Source organism: Lichenostomus cassidix, chromosome 9, assembly GCF_008360975.1.
Source record: "Lichenostomus cassidix isolate B80296 chromosome 9, HeHo_3.0, whole genome shotgun sequence".
Taxonomy (NCBI): domain Eukaryota; kingdom Metazoa; phylum Chordata; class Aves; order Passeriformes; family Meliphagidae; genus Lichenostomus; species Lichenostomus cassidix.
The window spans coordinates 11,999,909-12,016,546 of NC_139490.1; the positions used below are offsets into that span (position 1 = coordinate 11,999,909).

The 16,638-nt window shown below is 37.4% G+C and overlaps 1 protein-coding gene across 5 annotated transcripts in view; it reads right to left on the bottom strand.

The window, feature by feature from the left end:
* Positions 1-16,638, bottom strand: part of ACAP2 (ArfGAP with coiled-coil, ankyrin repeat and PH domains 2) — a 64,626-nt gene that overhangs the window by 35,180 nt on the left and 12,808 nt on the right. For all 5 annotated transcript variants that reach the window (XM_085069447.1, XM_085069448.1, XM_085069452.1 and 2 more), the window contains exons 2-8: positions 12,120-12,177; positions 9,541-9,660; positions 8,815-8,868; positions 6,173-6,231; positions 5,495-5,678; positions 3,228-3,272; positions 2,057-2,152 (exon numbers count right to left, since the gene is read on the bottom strand). In XM_085069447.1, coding sequence (XP_084925573.1) covers positions 2,057-2,152; positions 3,228-3,272; positions 5,495-5,678; positions 6,173-6,231; positions 8,815-8,868; positions 9,541-9,660; positions 12,120-12,177 — 616 coding nt within the window. The remainder of the gene's footprint in view (positions 1-2,056; positions 2,153-3,227; positions 3,273-5,494; positions 5,679-6,172; positions 6,232-8,814; positions 8,869-9,540; positions 9,661-12,119; positions 12,178-16,638) is intronic.

Genomic DNA, 16,638 nt, shown 5'->3' on the forward strand with positions numbered 1-16,638 from the left:
CATGCAAAAGCTTGTATTATGCCTGTACATTATTAAAAATCCCCCTACAATGATCTGATTCCCAAGGGATCCTAACCTGAGGTATCCAGAAAGCAAAATTGCTCAATTCTCTTCCATCACAGTAAAACAGTTATTTTGAAAATACGAACAAATATAATTTCAAATTATAACTAAACTAAGATCAATTTTATTACTTCAGATGCTCTTAACCGTTGTAATTAAGATCATACACAAAATTTACCTAGGAATGAAAACTCACTCACCAACAGAAGGAATCTAACAGCATTTCCACAAAAATCCAGCAAATCCCCGTTATGTCACAACATAGTTTGTTAAAGGCAGAAGCTTCAACCAGTACAAGCTGCAAAGCCTTTAACTGTTAAAACTTTCAACAGTAATTTACAAATCTGCTTCTGTCATGAAAAATATCCATTACTTAAATGCCAAGGGCTGCTACAAAAGGACAATTCCGCAAGTTGTACAACTTTAGGGTCTTCAGTCTATCTTTGCTCCAACTGCAATATATTTAAAACATTCTTAGCTTTGGATTTTCTAAATTTAACTCCTTCAGTTGCTATGATACCAGCACTAAAATGAATGCTACACAGTGCTCCTTACCAGATCAAGCAAAAGCATGACCAGACATTCAAAAATAACCTCGTGTTTTCTTGCTCAAATCATCTCAATGAAATGGAAACACTGAAGCCTGGCTGATAGCATAACTGACAACGAACTCCATAGTTTTGTCTCCTTTCTCTATCCCCTCTTCAACAGAATTACAGGACACACATCTTATACTACCAGACACTACAGTTCAACAGACAAACCCAAACTGGAAAGGTATGAAAGAACAAAGGGCACAGCTATGGAAGAGTAACATCCACCTGAACTGTTCAAGTGTCCCCATTACACCAAGGCCTGACGTGTTTCTGCACTTCATTAAGAGCTGCAGTAACCCAAATGGGGCCTAGTCTAGCAGAAAAATAACTATTCAGACATTGGATTGCTGGAGTTATTTTCTACTCTTCCCAACGTGCTTCACTGCACAGACACAGAAGCAGGTTGAAGGGCACAGATGACAACAGTGTGATGGCAGGAGTAACCAGCTCAGAACAATTTAATCTCTTAGACATTCAATGACACATCGACTCAAGATGAATGTAAAAGTTTGCTGTCATTTATTTGCAACTGTACCTGGACAGACATTTAAAAATTTGGGTTGGCTGCTTTGTGGATCTGTTTGGGAAGTGGCAATAGAGGGGTTTGCATCAGAGCACTTGTTGCACGTCCTCAGACAGAAGCAAATAAAAAGTGCTCATATAACCTGCACTGAAAAACAAGTCAAGACGTTGTTGAGTCTTCTTCCTGCACCACAGACAGATCTTCATTTGAATACTGTATGTTCTAATCTATTTGCATAACCATTTTCAATGTCTCCTGTGTGCAGTTGGCAGTGGTCCATCTAAGCTTTTCATGAGTCCTTCAGTGAAAACCCAGAAGTGGCAATTGTATGTTCTCAAACAACAAAACCAGGCAAGAAGGATTCCATGTAGGAACTAAATTTTGCACTATTTACTGAAATCATACTTCCGTTTTATGGTCTAAGTTGCTAACATCAAAGTTATTTTTGCACACATCAACGTTTACTTATGCAGACTGCATAATTTATACAGTAAATAAAGTATATGAGTAGAAGGAAAACCAGCTTAATCTACTTTTTATTATTAGATATATTTATAACATGGGTCAGATATAAAAATTTTGAAATCCAAATAATCCAGTGTCCTGAATAACACAATGTACCTCACAGAACAGTACATGGCTGTGTTTAAGTATGTAAATCCTAAAGGTAGTATTAATTTATAAGTAAACAGACCACTTTATGTTTGTAACTATTTTCATTCCTTTCATTACAGCATATTTTTTATGCTTTGCCTTTATCACACTACAGTTCCGTTTTTGTTGAATACATCTCTGAAGTACCTGATATGTAGGCATATATCAAGATTTCCTCCATTCCAGCACACAGTTATAAATTTTAAAAATAATTTGTTACCTGTGCACCCAGATCTTTCATGTAGGGTTCAAGTTCACCAAACAGATCATAGCCTTGATGGAAAAAAGCCAGATGTGCATACATAAACGATAACATCTAGAAGGAACGAAATAAATATTTGTTCTCTTAAAAATTATATCACATATCACAAAAATATGTCACTTAATTCACATAAATAACCAACAATTCCAGGTTTAATTTCTGCTCTTGTGTCTGGACAATTTTACATCAATACCTCATAGAGCTTCCAATGTTGTAAAATAAACATGTAAGGTACAGGAAGCAAAGAACCAAGCCAAAAATCTCAGAAATCAGTTGACAGGATTAACCACATGAGCAAAACAAAAGAAATCTAGTTAATGGCAGGAAACTGCTTCTAACTCCTATCACCTGAAATTTTTGTTCTCGCCTATTTGACTTAGACATGTAAGCTAGAGAGCTAGGGCTATAGAATATTTACTAATGATCCAAAACCACAACCTTTATGAACATAGCTGAGAAGACTGTCCAGCCTTAAAAGAGAAAACAAGCTGGGAAGGTGCAGAGAAGAATAGCAAGCAGCTATAAACCACCCCAAGTAAAGTTTTTGCTTTTTAAAGGAATTAAGAAAGTTATGGAAGAGCAACTTCAGACAGTTGAAAGAAAAGCACTGTTTAATTTGTCAGTCTCTATGTCAATAAACTTTTAACAAAGATAACATGAAAGAGAAAAGGGAATACAATGTGAAGAAAATTGGCATGCAGATACAGCCTTATATTAATTTAGCAGATTACCATACTATTTATATTAAAAATTGCCCTCTTCTTAGAGCTGATTCCATCTTAGAAGAGATTATTAGAAGCACTTATTGTTTACAAGGTAATAAATCAGATCTAAACAGCAAAATTCTTGGCAAGCACAGCTTGATTTTAACCATGAAACACATACCAAAGGATCAACAGCACTGAAAACCTGTAAATGTTCAAATCTGAACCAAAATGATTATCAAAAACAGTTTAAAATGTATACCCAGTCACAGTAAAGGCCAAACTGACAGTCACCAAATTGCCAAATGAACTGATAATGTTTTCATCAATAACAGGACTAAATTTTTAACATACTCTTTGTGGTCATATTTTTAATTTCAGAGGTATTAAAATATTTGATATATAGAGAATAAAGTATATCTTACCGATTTTAAGATTTCTGCCCTCCTTTTAGATTGAAGAACATTGATCTAGGAAAAAAGAACAAACAAGTCATTTTTTTATTCTAAACTTCTTTATTTGCAATTTTTCCCCAAATAATCATATCCAGGCTTAAAACCTTAGAAGAAGATAGTTCAATATCAGACTTCCCAAAGCACTTTTAAAAGAAGATGCATTCTAGTTCTGCCATGATATCAAAGTGATGCAATCAGAACACTTGCAAAGCTTGAGCTTCACAGTGATAGTCACAATTTTCTTATATCACAAGGGAAAATCAAGACACCATGTGCCTGCTAGAAATAATATAATACACCTTTCAAGCAAGGAAAATTGGTACCCATTTTCAAGAGATTGAATTCAAAATGTTTCAAACAATGAGAGCTAAGCCAGCCCACCAACTCCTGACAGAAGCTGCACTCAGCACCGCTGCTCTCTGCTGCCAGGGGGAGGGAAGGATGGGGGCAGAGTTACTTCTTGCCTCAGACTCACAGTATTTAAGTGTCCCAAAAGCAGTCCCAGGAAAGCAAGAACATAATAATTTCAATAAGTAACTTTACATGTATACCTGTCCTTTTAAGATAGCTGAAGTCACTGTGCATTGTTGTTGCCCTAGAACTTGAGGAATTTCACATTATAGAGAAAAAACCCTGATTTTTCACGTTCACCTAGTTCCCCTATCTTTTTTGTTCCCTAATCTTTAAAGGTTGCCATCCAGAACTACAGATTTTACTTTAAAAATACTCACTTAGCAGAAACATGTAAGACTTTGTAATTTAACACCTCTATGTCAGTTTAGAATTTCAGCAAAAGAAATAAACTTGCTGAAGCTATAATCAAAACCAGATTGTACTTCTATACTTAAGTGGTCATTATTTTGGAAAACCTTCTGCAGCAAAAATAATTAAGATTTGTTTGTATAGAATAAATCTTCAGCCTGAGAGGAAAAAAAAAATAAAAGCAAAGCAAAGGTTTTGAATTAGTTCAAAGCCAATCTAGCTACAAGGAGACCACAGTTGTGAAGCCATTTTCCCAGAAGAATCATGCAAGCAGAAAGAATTCCTAAAGCTGAATTCATTTTTGTCCACGTTAAGAGATGCTGAAACTGCTCTCTGTTACTTTAAATGCATCTTTATCCCAGGAACTGCTCATACTCTGAGTATACAAATTCCGGGAGGCAAACAACCTGCAGTTGAGTGCACACACAAGGAACTGGCCTACTTACAGCAGTGACTGCCAGCTTCCCTCACACCATTTAGTGTTAGTCCAAATAAATTCTGTGGGGCATAATTCACATGACTTTTTAAACACCAAAATGACCTCAGTGTTCAAAAAGCAGGAGATCAGTGTGGACCACTGACCACCATGTCTGTGAACATACCCAGGCTGACAGGCTCCACTTCATTTCATAGTTCATAATGCAATTTACAGGAAAGTTAATTAAGCTTTAAATAACTAAGTGGACTGTCACAAATCAAGATGATAATATCTAATATAAAACCAGCTTAATAGTAAAGAGCTGTTCTGTGTTTGATCATAGAAGAAGCTCAGACCCATTTGGGAGCCCCCAACTTCTCATACCATCTCACTTGCAATAATCCTGTTTTGCTGCAGTTGTGGGTAAGTATGAAGCAGATGAATTTTAAGTATCAATAGAGAATTTATTACTGTATTACAGGATTCAAAGCAGTATGACAAAGAACACCAAAGAACATCCTATGGGAGATTTTCACTAAAAAGGATAGTTAAATTCTTGACTCCCCTTATAGCACAATGCCAAACTCTGAGGCATCTAGACAAGTTGGATTACAATCCAAAGCATACAGTTGAAATTGCAGCTGTACCCAACATCTTGTATCAGAATTATTCAGGTAATTTGTATTTCCTAGGCTAGGTTACAGACTAGGAAATATTTTTACTTTAAATATATAAGAAACTGCAGTATAGCCAACAAATATTGGGCTGGCAAATACTGGGGTTTTTTTCATAATGAATGTCCAACTTGAAAATTAAACTGTGTCATTGCAGCAAGGGCACTCAATACCAGAGCATTAAAGCAATAAGAATGCATCAATTAATTTTCCTCCGATTTTATTAAAAAAGAAATTACTTGCAGATAAAGTTCTTCTTCTTTCCCCTGAATCTCCACAGCTTTCAAGAAGCTTACAAAAAGAGCTCCTAAAGTTGTAAAAGACATGTCTCTAACTATATGTAACAAATGATTTTGAAAAGTGACTTTTACTGCTGCTCTTACCTGAAGAACATAATCCAGAGCTATGTGTCGAAAACACTTCCGTGTTGCAGTCAAAATATTGGTTGCTTCCTCTACTTCATGTTGCTTATTTCTTTGAACTTGGGCATTTTTCACCAGAGCATTCTCTTTTTCTTCACTCACTTTTTCAAACTGTTTCTTTGCATCTTTAAATTTCCTAATATCTCTATGAAAAAAGGAAATATGATAAATTAATTCCAAAGCATGAAAACGTGTTTAAAGCTACACCAGACAGACCAAGCTCATGACTGCTATAGCTGGTTTCTTTTTCATATTTTATATTCTTCAATACGTGCTTGGGTCAAATGGAAATCCACAAATTGTGACACAAACTTCTTGCCTTTCTTTTCCAAGAAAAGGACAAAATTGAAATGTAACATGTAATGAACACATCTCACACTCACTGGGGAAAAGCTTTGCCCTCCAACTTTAGACAATTACAACATGCAATTAGATAAGTAAATCATACTATCGCAACATTTCTGCAGCTGGATTTAAAGCCTCAGTGATTTGGGGTGATTTTGGACAAAGCCTTAATACACACTTCTCAATTTATGGGTGGCTATTTACAGGAAGGGTATTTCACCAACACATTCAAATAATATTTTTAAAATTCCATTTCATGTATTAATTTCCCATGAAAAGTGCAAATTAACTTACTCTTTGACGAAAGTCTGAAGCTGTGTTTTAATTGATCTTTGGATTTGGTCAAAAAGAATCTGAAAGAAAAGCATTATTATGTAGGTTAGTAACTTAGAGCTACTCGTACCTTCTGATTTCAGAAATACAAATGGCAATTATGCAGAGTTAGATGAGAATTATTATTAAAACCCTGTGTCTCTAATATCAAAATATAAAAATCTTCACACTAGTTTTGAAATAAATGAGAAGGAAGAAAATAAGGAAAACAACACAAACAAAACATCTTTTGCTGCTCTTTTCTTAAAGACTGTGGTTATAAGGAGAGATAAGAGCTCCTGCCATCTTATTCTCCCATCCTGACATGCCTAGTTTCATAGAAGAAGTTAATTTATGCTAATTGTAAAGTAATATTCCTGAAGAAACAACTTCAAATATTAAGGAACAATTTTTTTGGTTCTTAGACTTTCACAATTAAAAGCCAAACGAAACCATAGAAAGAACACATCTTAACTTCTGGTAAAAACACAAAATCCATGGATTGAAATTAATCCTAAAAATGGAACATGCATTAGTAATTACTACCATTCCTTTACATAATGCATTTGTAAAAACCACCCACTGCTGGACAACTAAAAGTAATGCCAAGTACTGACAGCAAAACCCTTACCAGCTCATCTCACTTCTCTAGAAACACTGAAGGCAAATGTGACTGAGTTTAAGTCACTCATTAATAGTGGTATTGTATCTTCCATCCAGTCTCCAGATTTGGAGGTTTTCAAGACCAAATGAGATAAAAGCCTAAGCAACCTGCTCAAGCCTCAGATCTGACCCTGATTTAGGCAGGCAGTCAAACCTGAGGCCCCTTCCAACCAGAATCATCCTGTATCTACCAGTAACACATGGAAGGTCCTGTTTGTACTCCCATTTTGGGAAACCAGAAAGCAGACAACTAGAATAAAGAACTTCTTGACAAACTGGAATTCATGCTGGGACTACTCCCACTGCTGACATTTAAGCTTGCCAGTGCCTGGGGAGTGCACCAATCAAGATCAATACCAAAAGATAAAACCAGATGGGAACTCAAATGATTAGAGGACTCCCAGAAATACGAGCCTTGCAATCCTGCTTACATCAATGAAGAGAAAAAATGTGCTGGGCAGAAAAATACATACACATCTTTTCCCTAAAAGAACAGAAAGAAGTGCCCAGACCACGATCTGATGAGCTTTACAGCCTTGTCAATGTAGTACCTTTCATCCACTCCAAGTCGAAGAAAGCTGCTATTTGCCTTAAGCTTTCTCTGCTACTGCTGAATCAGTGAAGATGCTGCGTTAGTCTGGTCCCTGGCCTTATTTGTAGCAAAACCTCACATGAAAAACTGACAGCCATCCAGAACTCAGTGGGAGCATATCCTACCCTTTCCATCTTTCCTTTCCTCTCTTCCTCTAGCTTCTCCCTCCTGATGGCTCTGTCAACTTGGTCAGCAACAGACCTGTTACTCTGAGCCTGGAAGCTCTGTTGAACTGAGCAGATTCACAAAATGCAATGCAGGACCACAGCACATCTGGCAAAGCAATGTGCCTCACTACTGATGTTTGTGCCTTTGGTAAAAGCCACTTTGTTCCCACTATGCCTGAGCATAGCAAGAGCATGGAGGGGAAAAAGAGCAGGACAGAACTCAGATTGGTGCTATTAAGATCTGAAAGGAAATATTCTTTTAATATGGCTTGTTCTTGCTTTCTGCCTCCAAACTGCCCAAAAGGGAGAGCTGTGCTGTGCCAAATTTTGCTAAAGCAGTAAAGCCACAGTCATGAAGAATAACAGCAGCAATAATGAAGGACCTAGGTCAGAGGTGTTCAAAAGAGCAAACCATAGAAAAAAGACATTAAGAGTAACCAGCAGCAAGATGTGTGATGAAGAGTGTAAAACAGGGACAGCCTAGACTCATCTACTCCATCTAATCTGAGACATCATTGACATGAAAGTAGTACTTGCTCCCACCACTGCTGCTTTGAACCTTTGCACTACCTTCTCTTTACTATCCAAGAATCACTGTTCACTTACACCCTCCTTCACAGTTTTCATTAGATTAGGTGCAGATATGTACACTTTGTATAATGGAAAGAAAATCAAACACAATGTTATTAACCTGCTCTGCTTTGCTTCCCTTCCCTTCTAAAAGCATGCATAAAAAAAAAAAAGCCTAATCAGACACTTTCAGAAAGCCAAGTTAATGCTAATAAATTTGCATTGCATTTTTTGTATCTTGTCAAATTTTAAACTCCTAGTGGTATGAAAAAGATGTGATATTTTAAGTGTCCTGCATATTTTCAGCACTTTGGAGATACTTCAGAGCTCACAGTCTGTAACTGTTAGCATCAGACTGTTTCAAAAAGATGAAACTGTCCAGTATTTACTGTCTGAGAGCACCAAAGCTTACAAATTCCAAATGAAAAATAAACCAAGATAGAAATCTGCAGAAAAGGGATATTTATAAATACTTTGTAAGCAAAACATTAATAAAATATTTACAAGTATAAAATGGGAGTTATTTAACACCAGTTAAATCACTATCAACAAGCAAAGATTTACCATTAATCTATTATCAAACATAACTGGAGGTGAACTATCAGTGCCACGCTTCAGCTAGCAGTACTCACATTATGATAATTGATCATTTCCTGTAAGGTGTCAGAGAACTTCGTCAAACTGGTCTGTAAAGAGAAAATAAAAGTGGTTTAAGTAAAGCCCTACTAAAAAACACATAGCACAAAAGGAATATTTCAGAGGTTTACAGCTTTTCAGTAAAGAACTTGGAAATTCATTTTCCTTATAGCATGATTATGAGACAAACCCATTATGCTAGAAGGAGAACGTGGCTGTAATATCAAATAAATCTATTAAAGATACAAGCAACAAAAATGTTACTTTTACCTACCTGTATAAAAAGTACCAAACTGAAGGAAAGAAGGAAAAATTCATACTGACTAAACATATGGGAAGCTCACATAATTGAAAACATTAATTTACAGTATTTAATATTACACTACTTAATCCTTTTTATGTTTAATACTCTTACTCAAAAAAACTGGTTAACATGTAATCAGCAGCACACACATAATTGTTTCTGTAATGTATGTAATGCAACATAATTGAACACATATTTTCTGAAATTTGGAAAACCCCTGCCACTGCAGGTTAAAGGTGAAACTAAACAGCACAAACACCTGCAGTGCACCACAGCTGAAAAACCTCAGCCTTAGAGATATTAAAGAAAAAGGAGCAAAAGCAAATAATACTATAAACTTCAACTACTTCTCTTGCCAACTACACAGTTTTACTCTTAAGTTGTTTCTCTCCCTCCACTTTCACCTCAAAGAACTTACCTCAACCAATGTATCTTTACAGGAATATTGTGCAAGGTCTCGAATTCCATTCATGAACTGCTTGTTGGCTGTACAAAATGCTTTCCCAGTATCAATCATTGCAATACAAAGCTTCACCAGCTAAAATGAGTATAAAAAAATAAAAGAGAGAAAGTGGAAGGCTTATTTTTTGTTTGGTTTTAACACCATCATATAAACATGAACGCACACTGAGCTTAGTTAAGGCTACAAAATAAAGATTTCAGAAGTTAAATTCTCAGCCTCAGATTCTGTGAAAAGCTTTCCACTGTATAGTGACAGCTATAAAAATACTACGCTAGGTCAACTGACATGCCATTGGGAAAGTTACCACTCTATAATTTTTTTAAATTATTTTTTACTTGATTTATTGTTAACTGAAATTTTGCACATATTTCAAGAGAGACTTTTACAAGGGCAAAAAGTACAGCAACTAAAACATAACTGGTTAGAAGGCAAGCAAATGATGAGGGTATTGTGGTTTGTGAGGAAAAACACCACAAAACAAACAAAATAGAAACCCACATCGATTGTTTCAGCCTGAGACACTCAGAACACAGGCACAGGAAAGCAAAAGGCTCTGTGCACAAACACAGCTGAAGAGCCACGGTTACATTTCAGGAGGTGAAATCAACCATGTTTTCACTCACAAACAGACCAATCTCTGATGGCTTTCTATCCCTACCACTATGCTTCAGTCAGCACCTTAGCCCTCATGGTACTGCATAGTCTGACAGGAAGGTCCTCAGTATCTTGTGATGGATGTTGTCCCACATTTTGAACCATTTATGCACTGGGCCATTAATTAAAGAAAGAGTGATTACTGCAATTGCCAAGCTGCTCTCTTGAGATGGGGCATATTGTGATTGAATTCCCCCACCCTAAACCAAGCTGAGAATAAAATCAGAAGATTGAACTTTCCTCTCTGAAAGATTTTTCAAGGATGGTAAACAAATTTTCATGAAAAGCAGCACAGAAATACTTGATCCTATGCTGGGGCAAAGAAACCATCCAAGCATCCTTCTGGCCTTAGTGACCCAGTAATTCTTATGTTGGCTCAGATCCTTAAGAAAAAGGGAAAGCTGAGCAAGATGTCCCACATTCTGATGAATGTCCAAGTTGCTTGAACAGTGGACAGTAAAAAAAAAAAATCACTATCAACATTAACGTTTTTCCTTCACCTTTGCTTATAGTTCACAAGCCTGAACCCAGCTGTCTTTCTTCCAGTGAGAAAAAAAACTGCAGATAATGCAGTCCAAAATCAAAATTGTGGGACAATAAAACCAAGTTTAGTGTGAAAAACTGAGCACAAAAAGTTACCAACCAAGCCTAGACAAATTATTACCCTCAGGCCATAGTTGCTTCAGCTCACCCAAGGAGCTTGGCTTTCAACTGTAGTGTTGTACAAGGCCCTGAATAATGCCATTAAAGGAATTTGAAAATTCTTTTCCCCAAAAACAATCCTTTAAGACTGGTGGAAAAGCCAAACTTCCAAGACAGATTTTTCAGATCCTTTAAATACTTACACTGTTTAATCTAACAAAACAGATTCAACACCCCTACAATAAAAACATATTTTATACCCATCATTTTCACCAAGATTCACACCAAACAGAAATTAATTACATTGAATTTATTTTGCAAAAGCAAATTGTTAGATTATTAACTACAAGAAACTAGAAATATTACAAGTAGAAAACAGTAAGTCTTCAGGTTTGACATCAACTTTGTCTCTATTTTTTGCAGCCAACTCACAGCTGCAGGAACAAAAAGTTGTATTCAAAAAGCAGATAGGGAGGGGAACAAATGACATCTGCCTGCCACATGAAAACACAGATAGAAAATAATTTAAAACATTTAACATAAATTCAAAGGAGACTATACAGATGAAAACCAAAAATAAGCCACTCTCAAAATACTAGCAAAGAAATAACAAGAGCTTCCAAAGGTGAGGAAACCAATAAACAGATAAGTAAGGAGCTGAAAAGATGCTACATACAATTTTTTATATACATGCACAAAGCATGACAAAAAGCAGGATGAATTTTACAGTAGTTAAGTCCTTCAGACAACAGTAAAGGATATATATACCTGGCCTGCTGTGCCTCAGATTACCAAAGACAGACTGCATGGATTTTAAACCTCTAAACCAAAGAGTATCCAGATGTCCCCACAGCATGCAGTTGTGGTAGAACAGGCTCTCGGTGCAGGAATGACCAAGCCCCAGCCTTTATCTCATGTGAAAGCTGAATGAGTTAGCACACAGCTCCCCCCAGGCTGAGTCACAGGGGTGCAGTGAGAGGCCAGCTCAGGAGGGAATTGCACAACCCGGAGCCTCAGCTGGGGCAAGGAGCGAGTTCACCGTGATTTCAGCTGCCCGGTGCTCCTTACTCCAGCTTGGCCTCCGAGGTGCAGCTGGGAGCTCGAGCTGCATCCCTCTCCTCTGCAAGAGCAGAGTGCTGGCTCGGCCACTGACACTGCCCAGCTGGGAACTTTAAAACAAAACTAAAACACATCTTTTGATGTTTTTAAGAACAAACATTGTTGAATTAAAAGCTTACCTTGTCAAGTTTCAGTTCCAGCTCTGTCACATCTCCTTCTACTTCTTCTAAAGCTGCCCTGCATGCACAAAAGAGGTTTTCCTTTAAAATTTTACACAAAAACACTCTGAGTCTGGGGAGAAGGGGCAGACACACATTCATTTAACTCATTTATTGCCATCACAGTTTGACTTAAATTTCAGCTATAAAACAGCAGAGATTTTAAAGAAACACAAGAATTGCAGGAAATTTGACAGTATAGAGAAGAAAAACTACATCACTGATAAAACATGGTATATTGATAAAGATTTGAGATCAAATTTTATCAATCCTAATATCTGTCACACCAAAATAGGTCTCTTCTATTCTTGTATAGACAATACTCTATATGTTTGAAGCCAACAACAAAGGAAAGAAACCAAAGGTCTGGAGGGAAATTTCTTAACTCTTTTGGTGACCTCCTGGCTCAAGCTTGCAAATGGTGCAGCTATTTAATGAATAGCCTTACAATGAGATCAGGAAAAAATACAGCACTTGCCATGTGTCAATCTGCAGGAAGTTCGGTCGGCACACTTGTTTAGATCATTTACCTCTAGACTAGACTGATCAAATCTTCAAGGCCAGTCAAATTTAACTTGCTAGTAAGAGCTGCTTTCATGGAGAATTGCTGAAGCACATTTATTTGCTAAAATTGCTAATTTTTTTTTGTTTTGTTTTGTTTTTGTGGGTTTTTTTGGTGTTTCTTTGGACACCTCCTTCCTTATTGGTATCTGGAAAAACAAAAGACTGAGAATGGATGACACTTTGTTCAGAGTCCATGAACATTGGTGCTTCACCAGGCTATTGCCTTGAGAGCTGAATGGACTCATTTCTGCCAAGGAGTGCCCTTGCTCCCATCACAGGGTGCCTATTCTTTCAGTCATTCCAGCATAACTGTTCATGGAGCCACACTGTTTACCAGTAGTAGCTGCCTTGGGGAAAAAAAAAGTAATAGGAAGCTTTTTGGAAAACTGGATCAGACATTTCACGTTTCAGTCCTACAAAAAACTCAACTCTTCTTGTAAAAAGTTATACAGTCAGGGAAGAACAATTTGGAGCAGGAACTTCTTAAGCCAACTTTACCACTGAGGAGAGATTACTACACTCAACCACAGCTTTACTGTCTCTTGCTAATTCCATTCTAGTTCACATGAGTACAAGCCAAGAACACAAAAAAAAAAGAAAAAAAGAGAGAGACTGGATCAGGCCCCAAACTCAGGAAAAGCAATTTTTTTTACAAGAACAGTTCTGAAAAACGCTGCCAATTGCTCGCAGATCTCAAACACTAAGCATGACATTCCCAGCTTTTGCAGATTTCACTACCCATAGTTGCATTCCAGTTCTTGTCCCTCAGTGCATTCCCACAGTTTTGTCCTAGTTTTATATCTAAGCAATCCCTGCAGTTACATTTTGTTGTACTATAAGGCCCTATATTTTCCCTCTTCTCTAGCTTCAGACCATGAAGGATTTCAGTCAAGATCAACTTCTCTTTTACTTTATTTTCTTTAATAAATTATTCATTTCCATTTAAGTCTCTAGTTAATTTTGTTTCAGAGAGCATTAAAGAGAATTAAAAAACACAAAACCCAAAGGAAGGGAAAGTATCTCAATATTTAGATTGCAATTTTGTATTCGTTTGTTTATAATCACAGTACAACAAATTTTTATTTGTTTCTTTGGCACTAACATAAAAGCATTATTAAGTAGCTTGTTTACAGAACTGCATGATCTGATAAGAATATTATTTTTTTTAGTGTCTTTAACTAGCAAAGAGTTCTAGCTCCACAGGACTTAATAAGCTAGAAGTCTAAGAATCAAAATGAAGAACAGAGATAAAGACAGAGCAGGCAGAATGAATACAACACATCTGTTCAGTAATTAAATCTCTATTCCAAGAGGCAAATTTTAAGAGAGCATAAACTCAAGTGAAAGAAGTAAGAACAGAACATAAAAAAATTGAAATTATGAGGGGCAGGTCAAGCAAAAAGAAGTCTAAAGCAAAGCAGATAGGCATATCATAGGAGAGAGACAGACCCCATTACCAGCTGATTCGTTGCAGATCTGAAATGCCACAGGCCCCTGAGGCACCAGACTGGTTCTCTGGGCTATTTCCAACCACTGCCATGTGATGGAGGAATGGCATATCTGGGCCCTACAGCTGGATATGGATCAAACAGCTGTTGGGTTCCAGCCAAACCCCATTTTAATTCTGTGTTTCTTTGCATAGAAATTACTCCTTTCACTGTTTCCATCACATAAAAACTGGTAGAAGTTATTCTCATGCAAACAAATTCACAGTATTAGTCCAAAACTGAATAACAAGCATGAAAACAATGGAGAGGATGCCCTCAGATTATCAGAATATAGATACATATATCCAATTGTGTAGCATCTAGTCACAAAAATTGTCTTTGTGTTTTCATACTGGGTTAGCAATACATAAAAAACAGCTGATCTGAGCTGTGCTTTGTTAATGCTGTCCTTATTTTTCTTAATTTAATACTTTCTGAAGCCATCAGAATACAAAGGTGCAGTTCCCTCAGAAACATCTGTATCAGGCATAAAGGTCACAGAAAACTGTCATAATTCTGAGTAAATGTCATGTCCACAGCCAAGACCCACTGTCCAGCTATAAACTCAGGAAGTGGTGGTGAAACAGCTGAGGACCAAGTGCCAAACTTGACATGTAACAAAACTGTTGCTCCTTAGTGAAGTGGGAGCTGGGAGCAGGGTTTGAGTCACAGTGATCTCAGGCAGAAGGCTCCAGCATTAGGAATGAGGATCAAATCAGGTCCAGCATATGAGTCAAACATCTGTGGCTTCCCAAGATGTTAAAATACTGCATGGCAATGCACAAAACCAGAACAGCTGCTTAAGGGTGGAGGACAACTTTTATAAATGAACAGTTTCCCATATTCTTCATGCTCTGTAATGAGGACTCTCAGGAATGTGTTTCTTTCCTCTGTTGTGACTCCTCTCCTCCACCACCCCCCTAAAACACAGTTCAGTTTGCTAGAAACAGCTTCCTGCACAGCTGCAGTGCAGGAGGAATACAGGAGATGATGGAAGAAAGCTCAAGACCTGACTTTGCAGCCTTTTTAAATTATGATAATGCCACCAGTTACCCAGCCCAGCATACAGGAAGGACAGCTGAACCCTGACATCCATCATGGCTCTCCCTTTAAATGCCCAGTGAAAGACTTTCTCCCAGGTTAAGGTACTTCAAGAATCCCAGGGACCAAACAGAATGATGATGGATAAACTCTCCTCTAAAAAAAGAATGGGCCAGAAGCTGCAGGCATGTGCTAAGGAAACAACTTAGTCTGGACTAATCCACTACACCCTGCTGAGCATAATACCACACACACCATGGCCACAGACAGGGGTCTGCAAGGCCTGTTTGCTGTCACAGAACAGTGGTGATCGCCAGTGCTTTTAAAGTCAGCTCCTCTTCAAACAAAATCAGACATTGAAGCCATATTCTGCTTTTAGTCTAGCTTGCATTTTTAGACTGTGTTCCTGAAAGTCAGGAGGCTGGAATCAGTAATCACTATAAATCAGATGCTGACAAACAACAAATTGGAGAAGTCAAAGGTGCAATGGACACAACTAAAAATTATTAGTTCTAGAATTAACACATCACTGTAAAAACCATTCAGAATAATAAAAGCCCAATAATACAGTATTTTCCAATAGCATGTGTCTGTTTGTTTTCTTTTAATTGAGGAAAGTTTTGATTAATTCTTTGAACATACTTTCAGAACAACAGGAACAAGTCACAAAATCAATTGCGGTTCATTCTGGGGCTTTTGAATGCGTTCATGTGTCTGGACTCATGAAATGGAAATAATGGATTTTCACCACTGCAATTTCAATAGCATTACTGCTGAAGTCTTGTCCTCAAATCTTATAAAGACATAGCTCTCTTACTCATACATATTCTACACAGAACAGCTCCTGAAAGCACAACTTAGACTTCACTAGAGATGATGTCCTTTCAGTTAACATCCACTACACCTTAAAGACAGCTTGAAGAAAAGAGGTACTACTGAACGTGAAAACCTGGAAATGAGATACAGAAGAGCAAGATAAGAATATGGACCTGATGATTTACAGGAGTGTCTCCTCCTCAACGTCAGAGCCTATCAGGTGACAGATAGCAAAAAGGAGAGTAGACATTAATTAGAGGGTAGACTACGAGCTGCAAGCATGATGTAAAAGCAAATTAAAATGCAGGTGTACTACAGAAAATATTACACTTGCTCACCTATTTGGTCTCATTTATCTCTGTATCTGCCTCCCTTTCCTCCCATAGCAGTTGCACCTTGGAATCAGCCTTCAGATGCAAAGCAGCTACTCACGGAAGAGTTTAGAAACAGCCATAGACTGACTGCTGAGGGCAGCCTCAGGCTCGGGGAACACACACACCATTGTGTCTAATGCCACTGGACACTGCCACTTTTCACTGCTGACCAAGGGCCATTTGCTGGTCACCAGGTTG